The sequence below is a fragment of the Pseudophryne corroboree genome, chromosome 1, assembly GCF_028390025.1.
Source record: "Pseudophryne corroboree isolate aPseCor3 chromosome 1, aPseCor3.hap2, whole genome shotgun sequence".
NCBI lineage: Eukaryota > Metazoa > Chordata > Amphibia > Anura > Myobatrachidae > Pseudophryne > Pseudophryne corroboree.
Window position 1 is genome coordinate 1039013063 of NC_086444.1, and position 14943 is coordinate 1039028005.

General features: G+C 39.3%; 1 protein-coding gene across 7 annotated transcripts in view; it reads right to left on the minus strand.

Annotated features, from left to right (window-relative positions):
- Positions 1-1148: 1148 nt before the first annotated feature.
- The window catches only part of FAT1 (FAT atypical cadherin 1), a 325756-nt gene continuing 311961 nt past the window's right edge, over positions 1149-14943 (minus strand). For 3 of the 7 annotated variants that reach the window (XM_063920802.1, XM_063920804.1, XM_063920801.1), the window contains 3 exons: positions 6603-6662; positions 4368-4403; positions 1149-2652 (listed from right to left, as the gene is read on the minus strand). In XM_063920802.1, the coding sequence (XP_063776872.1) occupies positions 2021-2652; positions 4368-4403; positions 6603-6662 (728 nt within the window). In that variant the 3' untranslated portion in view covers positions 1149-2020. Of the gene's footprint in view, positions 2653-4367; positions 4404-6602; positions 6663-11824; positions 11882-14943 lie in introns of those variants that run through there. The other 4 variants (XM_063920806.1, XM_063920805.1, XR_010177511.1 and 1 more) reach the window with 3 other exon arrangements.

Below are 14943 nucleotides of genomic sequence, written 5' to 3' on the forward strand. Positions count from 1 at the left end.
ACACAGAGTAGGTTATCCAAAATGAAATAACCACTTGAATCAAGATATTTAAGCAACCGTTAATAATGAATTATGTAATCTATAGTACTGCTTTTTCCCTTCACTATGTAGTAACCTCACACTGTAACATAGGATCCTAACCATGCCAACCAGCTTTGGTTTATCTCATTATTCTAGCGAAAATCATATTTACAACTTAGTCTAACGAATTAAAAGGAGGTTCCATGTCCTTAAGGTGACTTAGAAATCAGCAGGTAATATAAACATTATAGTATAATCCTAAAATATATCCTCCTCTCAAGCCTAAGTGTAGCAAGCCAAAAACTAAATAATAAAGATAGAGAGGAGCACAGATTAAATTATCTTCGACCCATACAACTTCGGATGCATTGATACGAGGTTCTTCCTTCTGTCGTAATACCACCGAGAAACTTCACTGTAAAATCCTCTGTAGGGTGTGATCACAACCCGCCGAAATCTTGTGACAACAGAAAACATTTTAAGTGAACGTGGGACTACAATTGTATATAACAAGCTACCATGACATCAAATTGTGATTATACCATTGATCACAGATACGCTTTTGCTGTACAGAGGAAATTACACTAATTGTAATTCTCAAAAGCCGAAAATGAATGCAAGAATGAGCAGAATAGGTTGAGTCTCCCATTTCCAAAGTTCTGAAATACATTTTTTGATAAAGTGACACCTTTGCTTTGTAATGGTTTAGTATCCACAAACATTTGTTTAATACACAAAATTATTAAACATATTGTATAAAATGATCTTCAGGCTGTGTGTATAAGGCGTATATAAAACAAATTAGTATGAACACAAACCTTTGTTTCATGCAGAAAATTATTAAAATATTGTATCAAATTACTTTCAGGTTATGAATATAAAGTGTATAGAACATTTAAATACATTCTGTTTTTAGGCTTGGGTCCCATCCACAAAATTTCCCATTATGCTATGCAAATGTTTCCAAATATGCTATATCCAAAATACTTCTGGTCCCAAGAATTTTGGATATCCGAGACTCGACTGTATTATTACAAACATGTACTGCCACCTAGTGGCTGTTCACCAAAATTAAATGAAGTACTAATTTTTTCCAAAAATATGACGACAATGAAACAAAATACATCTTTATTGTTTTTTTAAATAATTTATTGTCAGTAAGAAAGACTGGCTAATGGTAGTTTTCAGTAAAAACCTTTACAAGACCATTGCATCACAAATATACAGACACCATAAAAACCGTGTCATGTTAATTTTGGTTCTAAACAGGTATGCAGTGGGTCCCCATTACACTTTCCAAGAAGGGAAACATTTCTGAAATACAGACTCTGAAAGACACCTTTCACTTTTGCTTTGTAGCGTCAGACTTAGCGTCAATTATATGCAGATGTTACTGTAGATACATCTGGAAATTGTTCAATTTCAGAAGTCAAAACCTCAGTGGAATAAAGAGATACAGTAAGCCCTGGTTATTGGAACAATCTGCTAGCTAGTATAAAGGGCAAACCTTGAAATAGCTTGTGTTCAAAAGGGAAATTAATCCACAAAATATCTACAAAATCTAGTTAATGCTATTGAAATCAAAACTGTACATTACATTTACAAGTGGAAAAAAAAAAGTTCAAATTATATTTAAAACTTTATAAATACACGTCATGCTACCATGATGTAGTGGTATTTTTTCCTAAAAAAAATAAAATAAAAAAATACATATGGTCCAAAAAAAAAAAGAAAAATAGCTAAAAAAAAAAATGGAGTGAAAATAGCCTACCCAAATGGTCTATTTGTCTTCATTATTGTACATCTGGGAATGAAATACATTGTACACATGGCATGACGCACTGCAGATATGCCAGATAGAGGACACCAAATGATTAAAAATAAAGCAACAAAAATTTATGCTACAGAACATGAAAAGAAAAGAAAAATATATACTGAACAGATAACATTATACTATGAAATTATGATGCTAACAAATGTCCAGGCACTTTTAATGGTGTTAAACTTCGGTGTGATGTTGGGATTCCAGGGAAAGAATTGTCACATCTTCAAAGTGGCCATCATCTCCACTTTCATAGTCACTTATTATGGCCTCAGATTCCATTTCACAGCATGCAGACACGTCAGTGCATGAAGCTGCAGAAGTGTACTCCGACATGGACATGTTATCCACCATGGGGACGTGAAAGTCTATACCATACCCTAGCACGTAGGGAGAAGAACGAGGCTCTCTGTAACCATTGCCATCTCCACTGGTGGTGCTTTGAGGTTCTGACTTACTCGCTGGATATTGGTGTTGTGGAAGGTATGTATTCAGATTGTATCTCTGCCTACTCTTTGTTGATGAACCTAAGCTGCCTACAGAAGCCATTTCTCTCGGTGGCTGCATTGAATTGAACTGTTCAGTATACTCAGAAGGCAGTGGTGGAAGCTCATCTGGCAAAGGAAAGTCTTCCGGTGGAGGTGGGAAGTCACTTTCTATATCATAGCCTCCAGGATAATAATCGGTGTCTATCACATTAGGGTCAGTGTAGTGTAGACCAGGTTCTTCAACAACTTCATAATGTGGGTTTTCCTGAATATCCGGCAGTTGGACACTAGGCATCCAGTCTGAAGTATCCCAGTGATAACCTATGCGGAAACAGGAAAATAAGAAGTACAACAATTCAGTAACATGGAAGTTACTAGAGTTCTGTGTTAACGTCTAGATGCAAACGTTATGTGTTAAAGTACACAAACATTTAGTAATTGCTTCCAGAGATTATCATGCAAAGCTTTGTGGCACAGAATTAGCTAGCATGACCATAATGTGCTCTAGTTCCGTTTGTGTTAAAAGAATTACTTTTCTGAAAATAAATATTAAGCAAGAACATACATTTTGTTACAAAACATCCTAATGATCTTCGTTTCTTGGAATTAATGTTCATTTAGATAAATAACTGTGGACCCTGTCTGCTGCTATTTTCAATGCTGGTAAGCTAACTGGACTTTGGCAAAATGAGCCCTAGTGGATATGTATGCTTGTGCTTGTATGTTAGGGATTTAGCAGTAAGCTCCAAAGAGGCAGGGACTGATATGGTTGACATTCTGTGTAAAACCGGTGGTGCTAAATAAATTGATGAGGATGATAATATTAGAGAACTGAGGTAGCGAAAGGGTTCAATCTATTTCTGACCCAGAGGTGCCTCTAAGACCTCTTTCACACATGCAGCATAAACCCAGGCTATTGCTCGTGAATGTGTGTCGACCCAAGCTTTTGGTATGTGTTTCGACCCAAGCTTTTGGTATGTGTGAAAGCAAACTGCCTGCTCCTTACTAGGGTTGGGCTGAGACAAGGGACTATCCTGGCTTGACAGACCTGGAAATTTCCTGGGATGTCATGTGTGAAAGGGGTATTAGTGACTTTTACCATGACATGAAAATCCAGATCCGCAACTTTTATCAACATACACATATCTGTGTTTGTCGATAATAGCTGTATTATGATTACCATCCTTACAGTATATCTTAAATACATTTTGAAAAGAGATTGGAGTATGTCTACCATGTTTTAAAAATGCAAAAGTGTTCATGAATATTTTTTTCTTAGCACCAGCTGAAGTTGGAAAGAATATATTTGTTCTGTGTTATATAAGAAAAATGCTCTTAAGATGCTGCTGTACAGTGTGAAACTGCCCTTCCTTCACACCTTTTACAATTTAACATGAACTGTATACGTAGGTTGTTCGTCCTTTCTAAACGTCAGTATATAAGTAATCTGTAACAATAGTGGAGATGGTGGGCCTTGTTTAGAACTAGTGGTTTACAATTACTGTCTGCAGATAAGAATACTGCCTGTATTTTGTACAATATTAAGTATACTTATCCTAGTATGCCCCCACCCATTAAAGTTGCACCTTCCAGCAACATCTGCACCTGATTCTAGATGAGGCTCAGTAGGTTTTGCTAAAACAACACCCTCTTAACCTATGGCAGTGGCACAGAATGTAACTAAAACAAATGACAGTCCTCTAGGATTCTGACTATTGACCCCGTAAATTGTATGTATTCCTTTCTTTCCAGAACAAGATAGATTACAAACTCCCATTCCTTGATATATATATTGTATCATGCCCCCAAGCACATTTCTCTCCCCTTCGGTAATGACACCAACATAACATTTATACAACAGCAGGACTCCTTTAAGACCAAAATAACATACATACAGTAGCAACACAGCAACACATTGTGCAGGAACACAGCACAACAGATACAAATACTGCAAGTGACGGTTAAACAAATGCAAAAACAAAATTAGAAAATAAAAAGTTATTAGTATGAAATATACAACAACATGCAGAAGTCACCTCTTGAATTCCTGACTTCAGGAACTGCAAAAGACTCTTTGAAGGCAAAATTAGAAAGAATGGGAAATACATTAAATTAGAAGCTGGTAGAATAAAACGTTTCTTTATTTAAAATGCAATTCATCATCCAAACATTACATTTGCGTCACACACATATATATGGTAAGGCTCTAACATAATGTACGCAAACGAATGAGATGAGTTTTGTTATACTTGTAGCCTATCAGAGCATTGCTGCATACTGAAAGCATCAGAAGGAGGGACACCTGGTAATAGAACCGCATTACAAAAAGGATTAAAATGAAGATAAGTACAAGCTCTACAAATGCAGAGCAGGAGCCAGCAAAAGGCAAAGTGACTGCAATGTCTGGTGGAGACTTTAGAATGGAGAATTGCAGGTTTGGGACAATTGGAGCTAGAAAAGATATCTAATAATGGACTTACTTAAAAAAGCCCATCACTTTTACTGTCTGGGCCCAGTGCTAATGCATTGGCTGCAATGTGTGAGGACCAGTTTATTTTCAAATAAAAAACACTTGTTATATACAGGTATATGAGCAATAGGCACATGTCCATACTAAATCTTTACGCCAATCTACCTCCAGCAAATAGAATACAGAATTTATATTTTACAGAGCTGTATCTTGTCATCAAAGTCGAGGTGGTGACAATGATAAAGGGTTTCTAAAGTTTTCAGCATTCCTCTTTTGAAAGGACTCCAGCAAGCGACGTTTGTGGACTTTCTCATCAGCTGAATTTTTTTTTTTTTTATCCTAGATGCTCTCACAGTCTAAATATATGGCCTAAGTGAAAAGATCTATATATATGTTCTATATACATTGTGTGCTCAACTATATTTGATGAGTACTGATCTAACTTTCTGTGATGAGGCTTTTTATTCTGGCTAGTCTGTGAGTAACCCTGAGTACTGTATACTGTAGAGTAGTCTTTCCCGACTCCAGTCCTCAGGGAACCCTAAAGCTGGGTACACACTGGCCGATATATTGGTCGTTGATTTATATCGTGGGCACGTCGGCGGGTGTGTAACAGCGATAGGTCTGTGAATGATGTCGTTCACAGACATATCACATTGGCCCTGCAGCTCAGCCGATGGGCGATTATTCTGCAGATATACTGGTGCATCGTGCTGTGTGTACACTTGCTGCAGAGGCAGCCAGCGACTGACACCACAACTGTTCGGCCATATGTAAATGCCTGCCCAGTTGTGATGTCAGGCATGACACATTGGGCCAATGATTGTTAAGAGTGTCTGCACCTCCCAATTATCATATTGGGTGCTGAACGGCTGAACGTTCTGTCATCCTAGTGTGTACCCAGCATAACAGTGCATGTTTTACAGAACTCTCTTAAAATGTGTCAGCCAGTAATGAGCACACCTGTGCACAAAATGGGAGAGGTGGAAAGCAGGACCTGTTAGCGGTCCCTGAGGACAGGATTGGGAATCACTGATGGATGGGATTCAGTTTATACGAGTCTCTATTAGGACGAGTAGGAGATGGATAGCTCTCAAACTATCCCCAGCACATAAGCTTAATAACACATTCTTCTAGATCAACAAAGACGATAAATACACATGTATTATACCCAAGCACACACAAAACAAAGGGACATCCAAGTAGTACACAGTGTCTCCTGCAATGACTGCCTCTCTCACTGCATCTGATATCTGACCTGTGATTGGGCCAAACAAGAGTATACAAGCTTGTGCCGGGGTGTTTAATTGGAATGTGCTCACCAACAGCTCACAATCTGTAGTAAGTTATACTGGACATGTTACAGCCATGTAATGGAGCATCTGTTACTTGATCCTAAGACTACAGTTCTCAGTTATTGCTGATTTAGTGTTAGAACTAGAAATCTTAGTGGAAATAAATAAAAAGAAAAGTGTGTTGCAGCAATGCACAGGCATAAATGATGCACGTATCCCCTAATACAATCATCTACATTTGTTCACGTAAGCCACTTGTTATAACAAGCAGTTGCAATGAAAGGGCAGCCATGTGGACACATACAAATATACATAACAGAAGCCTAATGAATTCACACTAGGCAGGGACTGCAATACAATACAGGATGCAGATGTAACGCTTACAATAGTCGATGTTATCACATGAATGGACAGGTATCATTTCCAACACATGCACATATATATTTATGCAATTAATAAGGCAGCCAGGACGTAAAACAGCAATTATATCACATAAACATATATACCTTCATTTTCCACCGAGTCAACAACAGAATTGACAAGGTGTATTACTGTCACAATGGAAGCTTGTAAAAGGTAAGAAAAAACACATTAAATCAAGCCTGGACTGTAACGTCTATACATAGTGCATACATTATCTGAAGTTACATAGACCATGCATTAACCTGTTACATTGAGTGGGCATTCCAAATGATGGGGATATAGGGGCAGATGTACAGTACTAAGCCATGGAAAGTGATAAAGTGGAGAGAAATAAACTACCAACCAATCAGCTCCTAACTGCCATTTTTCAAACACGGCCTGTAACATGGCAGCTAGGAGCTGATTGGCTGGTACTTAATCTCTCTCCACTGTATCAGTCTCAAAGGCTTAGTACATCTCCCCCATAATGAGAGTTCAGTAAGATCTGCAGTGAAGAACAACAGTGAGCAGTAGGCAGCTCTCAAGACTTTTACTTGCTGCCTTCACAGCGCTGAGGATCTGAAAAAGGCTGAACCTCAACGTTAGAAACAGAACATTTTCATATACTAAGACAAAGGGGAATTCATGATTCGGTGTAGACAGTCCAGCCCAGGCCTGGTCAGCCTGTGGCTTTCCAGATGTTGTGAAACTACTTGTCCCAGCATGCTTTGCTACCATTTTGCTATTAAGGAACGCTATAACTGTGACAGGGCTTGCCGGGATGTGTAGCTTTACAACAGGTTGGCCATCCTGGTCCAGCAGATGATGAATTAGCTTGGAGATGATGCTGTGTACTGAGCTATAACTATTGTGCTTATGCTGGAATAGGGGCACACACAGAGTTGAACACAAGTTGCCAGTAATTACACCCACACGGCATGAACGGCTATAAATGTGGATAATCTCCTGTTGGCCAACTTGTATGCATCTCTGCAACTGCACTGTGGCTACCAGTCATCATTATCAATGCACACTTACTCCAGTCCTGTGCTTGGTGCAAGAGATCCATCTTAACAAGCATAACTCTGCATAGACCGGGATTCCATCGGCATGCCCGCACTGAACTTATCCTATGTGCAAATGTCCTTCAGCCACAAGCGGAGATGTGACAGAGTTGTGCATGATTTGGCATTGCCCGCAGCTGTGTACATTCAGCTTCATAGCATGCACAGCAAAAATGTGCCAGATACATCCGCAAAGCTGTCTTGTGTCCAACCCTGCATCAGCCCGGTAATGTTCAGGACAGATTGCACAGGAATGGGGACTTGGCAGTTCAATGTGTCTTTGTACATATAATATGCTCCTCTTAGTGAAGCCCTTAAAATAGATCATATGACCCACCCACTGCTCTAGATGGCAAGACGTCTTTTAGATATGATAAGTGATCAAAATGGATAAGCTTCCCCTAATCTCTATTAGATTTGCTAATTAAAACATTGGGGAATTTAATATTCTTTGTGGGGATGTAGCTCTCGGGTCTAGAGCCTGGAGCTACTCAATTGCCTGTGGTAAACCTGCAACTATAGTGCTTCAGGATTCGTCCTGGTGTTACCAACATGCAGTAACAGCATCGCGCCCGGCATTTAACTCGGGAGATTCAGTTTACCGCGACAAGCCCCGGGAATTAATCGTGTCAAGGTGCATATTCCCGGTTGTGGCGTACACGGTGCAGTCAATAAAACAGCTCTGGGCACATAATCAGCGAGCTACATCCCTGCCAAGAGAACTAAATTCCCCCCAGAGATGTTGAAATTTAGCAACAAAGTATTATAATTAAAACCAAATTAATGATAATAATAGCACAAGCACAAAAATCACATATATAAAATTAAATGTGAATGAATTGGGGAGATACAAACAAAATATTGTAGATTCAGTACAGGACTATTCTGCATTGTAATACTGTAATGAGGAGAGCATGCACATGAAATAACATACACTGCAATCATAGTTGGGACAACAAAACAAAAAGTTGTCAGAATTTCAACATTCAAGAAAACTTAAATGGAACACTACGGAATTACATAGTAACGTGTATGCATTCAGGAACAGACTGTTATATTCTATAATAAAAAGAGTAATTACAAAAATTACTTCAGATTTTGCTAAATCAGAGGTAACCATTTTATCGTCTGTACATTTTACTGTATTGGTTTCTTCCCCCCAATCAGTTCCCTGAAGGAAAATTACACCTTACAAACAATCTTAGTTCATACATTATGCTTTTTTTAGAAAATACATAGTTCTACTGCACTAGACTCACTTTCATATAGTTCTGGCCTAGGCAAACTGAGGACAGCTGTTGTCAAACTACCAGCATGCATGCACTGCTATAGCTCAAAAACTAGCACATTTATTTTAATTATAGTAATATCACTATTAATTTGAGAACAGTATTTCTATGGATACATTTTCCCCATGACAACCTAGCACAGACGAATACATTCTCAACATTATACTATTAATAAGTACTGTCACCGCCACCAGCTGACTTCAGCAGCACATTACACACAAGACTTACTGTGGGTAAAACGGTCATGAAAAATAATCAGTGTAAAACAAATCAAATCTAGAACGTGCAAATGAAAGTTATACCATATGGTCTAATACTGCGAGACAATGAAATGGAGTAGTTGAATTTCTCTGTATTAATATAGCTATAAAGTGTGTCATATTGTAATGATAGGCCTAATATAGGAATAAAATAAACAGACTCTTTGTTCTTGTAGCACCGGGATCAGTATGAAATACCTCCAATCAAAATCCCGACAGCAATTGACCGACGATCAAAATCCCGACAAGGTCAAAATCCCGACATGGACAAAATACCGACAGTTAAAATACCGACAAGGTAAAAATACCGACATTTACAATGTCGACAGGTCAAAAAGCTGACACGAGTTTTTCATTGCTTTTTGGTGTGCATGTCGTCATATGTCGACATGGACACCATATAAGTGTACTGCGTCCCCTCGCATGGCCACAGTGCCTCGTTGCGCTCGGCACACTATTATATTCTCCCTCCAGGTCCACTGGGATGGTAAAGTATGAACAAGTCGGTTTCCATTAAAAAAAATCATGAAAAACTCATGTCAGCTTTTTGACCTGTTGACATTTTAAATGTCGGTATTTTGACCTTGTCGGTATTTTGTCCATGTCGGGATTTTGACCTTGTTGGAATTTTGACCGTCGGTAAATTGCTGTCTGGATTTTGACCGTCGGGATTTTGATTGTCGGTAAATTGACTGCATCCCGTAGCACCCAATCTGTGGTGTGATAGCAAGGTTTTGTACTTAATGCTGTGTACTCACTCTTTGGCTACCTGTTGTTTATTGTACTTATGCTCTGTGTTTTGCATTGTTTTGCTTTATTTTTACAATGCAATTTAGATTTCGGTTTGAACACACCCCACCCAAATCTAATTCTCTCTGCACATGTTACATCTGCCCCACCTGCAGCGCAACATGGTTTTGCGCATTAGTGTGCTTTTTTGGTTTGCTAACAAACTTGAATAACCTCCATAGTCCCACACCCAAATACAGTACTCTTTGTATGTGACGCATACACTTTATGTTAGAACACTGCTTGCTGCCAACAACTGGGTGTGGTTCTGGTTCCTCAAACGTGGAGAAATAATTTTTTAAGTAAATGTTAAAAAGAATAGTGAGGACCAATGACTTCAAAATAACAGACCAAACAATAGGCCGAAATTATAACTAGGACTATTACTAGTTAACTGACTCTTTGCTCATTTATGGGCCAACACAAAGGTAGAGATAGCGAAATATATGGAAGGGGCTCTAGACTGCACACCCTAACTACAAGTAACGACAGGTGCTACGTTACTGAGACCAGTAGTGCCACACACAAAGAAAAACAATTAAGGTGCTCTATTCAAACATTACTAATTAGAATTGTAAGAAATTTTGCAATCAAATAGAGTTTTTTTTTGCATAATCTTGCCCATAATTATGGGCTTACTGACCACATCCAGATAACCTCATAGTCTGGTAAATCCCTAACATCCTAAGGGTTCAAGTCTAGGGCTTGTGACATCCCCAAAACCAGCTCATCCAAAACCACCCCAAGGCATCACATTAGAGAGAAAAGTGAAGTGTGTAAGAAAATTAGATAGATAAGAGCCGCTACTGCATGTGTTAGGAGTGTTACAGGGGTGAAAAATGTCACATATATAAAAACCAAACAATAAAAGCATTATAGAGTGCTAAAATAAGTTTTATATTGTGATGCCCTGGAACAGCCCAGTCAAAGCAATTCAGGGAGCCCCACATTTTTTAAAGGGGTGATTTTGGAAGCATCCTACACCTAGACTTGAACTCTTAGACTGATAGGGACTTACCTGAATATGAGGTTACTTGGATATGGTGGGTAAGCCCGTAATTTTGGCCAAGATAGATTATGCGGAAAAAACCTCTATTTGACTACAAAATGTATTACAATTCTAATTAGTAATGTCTGACTAGTGCACCTGCATTCTTTCTTTTTAAGAGATGAGGATATTACAGATGTAGGTTGTCTATAGAACAGAATAAAAATACTAAACACAGCGTACACAACCTCACACAATATGAAACATGAATTTGGTCTTCTCTTAAGAAATGTTAAACAATGTTTTCTGGAAAAAGCAGCACCGTCAATTTAAAATGGTTTCTTAGATGAGTGAATGCCTGTAGTAAGCAACTGAAAACTTAACGTTCCTATTGGACCACACATTTTAAAGTGTATAAGTAAGTAAATACATAAATGAGTCACAACACCAGTAACCACAAGACGGCACGTGAAAATACACAAACAAAATAAATGGTTTGATTTTCGAACAGAAAAAAAAAAAATCTACAAAACAGAAATGAAACCCACGTAAATAAAGGAAGTAGCACTGTATGACTATTTAAAAACAAAATTGTAGCCCCAATTATTTTGCTTTCCGGGATATCTAGAACAGCGCTCTTGCCTGTCAGTATGATGCATAATTTTGGAATCTCTTTGTAAATCTACTTTCACATTAAGCATGTGTAAATTATGTGAAAATCTATATCGCTTTGGCACCTGGAACGGATGTAGGAAAAGCGAAAGATGAATAGAGATTAAAAACACCTGCAGTTAATCAATTGGGAAACTAACTGGGAGACAGAACATCAGAGGTTTTCATACTTCTTACAGCCTCTGACCAATTCTAGCTAATTAACGTTTTGCTTTCCTTGATGTTAAACGCTACTTCCTTTATTCCACATTCCATCAAACTTACAGTGAGCACCTCCTCAGACTCTGCTCTCACTCAGAGGTGATTTGATCCATATAGGAACTGGGGCCGCAGCACAAGAGAGAGAAAGGAGACATAAACCCTTTACAAGAGACCACAGAAAGAGAGAACGACCGACAATCGTTCAAGCGGTAAAACATAAATGTGTCATTTTTCATTCTGTAGCTCAGCCAGTGATTATTAGAGAATGAGAGTAAGCTTTAGTGCATGATTAACAGTCAGGTCCTTATGAAAGGAAATAAGGAATGATGTTGCATCTGCTCTAGTGTGCCAGCATTTAACCTTAACAAGGAGGTTTAATTAACAGCTAATCAAGACGAGTAGCTCTTACAACAGGAGAGCGTGGGTATAAGCACTTCACAGGAGCGCACCATAAATCAGCATTATATTGCTTAGTCTGAAACTGTTTTTTTCTCTCCTTTAAACAATAGGTTTAAAGGATCCCCTAAAATTAACATTGAAATCAGTACATATGAAATTATTACAAAAAGCAAACATTTCGAATCTTGTTACAGCAATTTACGCAGTGTTGGTGAATTGTGGTGAATGCACATGAATCAGACTTGTACTTAACCCAATTACAGTACAATTAAGAGAGCTTTTCATAACCTAAGATAGCTAATAAAGAAAAATAATACTTGCTATCCGCAAAACATTGCCTCATGCAAAATGTAATGCATATGCGTAACAACAAAAGTAATGAGTATTTACTCTCATGCAGGGCGGGATGTACAATGGCGTGGCGGAGTATTCCGCCACACATTGCTTACATACTAATCGCATATATATATTAACATATGCGATTAGTGTAGCAAAGGACAGCTCTCACTGATAAAAGCTGTCCTTTGCGATGCCGGCTTCTGCTGTTGCTGGAGGAAAGGAGGCAGGGTGTGATTCTGGGGGAAAGAGGGACAGAGATCCCGGCTCCTGCCCCGCTGCTGTCACCACAGGCTGCACCAATCAGCACAGTCTGGGGTCGGGAAAGGAGGTGCCTGAACGGCATGAAGATTTGCAGCCAGGCGGGGCCGGAGGAGGACAACGGCTGGAGTAGGACATCCTGCTGGCGGTGCTCGGAGCTGGACGGAGCAAGGCGGCCAGGCAGTAGTACATCTGAAAATGTGGTAAACCCCCCGAAAAAAGGTTTTTTTTTACAGCATTTTCACTTTAGTATGTCCTGCCCACAGGCCCAAATTTATCAAGTCTTGGAGAGTGATAAATGACATGGTGATAAAGTACAGTACCAACCAATCAGCTCCTAATTATCTTTTTTCAAACACAGTTTGTAACATGGAAGTTAGGAGCTGATTGGTTGGTAATTTATCACTGTGCAATTTATCACTCTCTAAGGATTGATAAATATGGGCTAAGCACAGCTAGCATATGTGCCAGGTTTACCTTAGGTGTGTAAAAGAATAAGGGACAGTACTCACATAAAGGTGCACTCATACGCCCCTAAGTACAATGGAAAGAAGACATTGGTTCGGTAATAAAAGCTATCTTTTATACTGCTAATTCAAGGTAGTTACAGTACCACTACATGCATAAGAACACACACAGACATCCAAAATATAAGGGACTGTATAAGATTACAAAGAGAACAGAATATGTACTTTCCCTTGCATTTTGCTCCATCAAGTGAGCACTGTCCCCCATTCTTTGACCTCTAGCATCTATTTACTAATAGGGAACCCCAGCACTCATACACCCAGTCACACTTTAAGAGGCGGGCATCTTCTATTTTTTTTGTTTGCAAAACATACCGTACACTGCTGCCCTGTGCAGAATACTCTCTCTCTCTTTTTTTATTTACCATGTGATATGTTAGGCGTACATCAGATGTACTTACAACTAAATCAAACCTGAACATATAGGTGCATATAAAAGAGTAAAGTACAACATAACTGACGTAACCTGAAATATTTTCTGCCATTTTGGTGACATGACACGCATTAAATATACGGTGTAAAACTACATACAACTATGACTTTTGTGCTATGCAGCATGATTCCCATGATTTCTTCAGCTTCGTTACTTACTCCTGATACTTTTTCCTCAATGCTGCATCTTAGTTCGCACATAGAGTACTAATGGCCTAAATCATGTTTGTTTGCAATATCGATGGTCGCGCAACAGAGCGATTATCTGCAGACTGCGCATGTGCTGCGATCGCATTGCACATGCCCAAGGGGATTTTGCAATCACGCTCGCAGTGAGGATTTAATCGCAGAGTGATTGGCAGGAAGGGACCATTTGGGGGAGTTAAGTGTTGGCAAAAATGCAGGCGTGTCATGGCCATTTTTGGTGCGTGTATCTGCCTTCAGCTGCGATCACATACATAGAGAAACATGGCGCCAGTGTCGCTACTTCCAGGGCCATAGGTCTACCCTTGTCGTCGATGTTCCTCATTCTTGCATATAGGCTGCAAATGTGTAAGCAATTGTGATTGAGTTTGCGATGGCTCTAGTGGGCGTCTTTTTAAATTGAAGGGAATCACAAAATTGCACTTGGTAAAGCATGTGCAAACAAACAAGAATTAGGCCCCAAGTACTTAGGATTACATATTTTACCACAAAGGAATTGGTAGAAATCATAGATGAAGCATAACGATGCATGGGTAGGGAGCATGGAGTAGAAAATGGTCTAAGGGCCCGATTTAGACCTGATCGCTGCTGTGCATTTTCGCACAGAGGGCAATTATCGAACTACTGCGCATGCATATGCACCGCAATGCACATGTACAATGCCAAACAGCAACAGGATGGTGCGAAAATTTAGATTGCATGGCTGTTTGCAAGGTGATTCACAGGAAGAGAACGTATGTCGGTGGTAACTGGACGATTTCTGGGAGTGTAAGGGGAAGTGTGTGATGTCAGCTCCAGATCCAATCAGCCTGTTTGTATCGCACTGTAGTCCTGGGCTACGCATACACTGCACAGTATGGAAAAATCATTCGATGGTGAGTGCGATGCAAACGATTTTGTAGCTGTCTGCTGACTGAGGGGAATTTTCGCACAGCGTACACATGCAATCACACACTTGCATAGGCCGAATTTTCACTCCCTCTGGGCAGCGACTAACTGATCGAAGGACAGTGTAATTTGCAG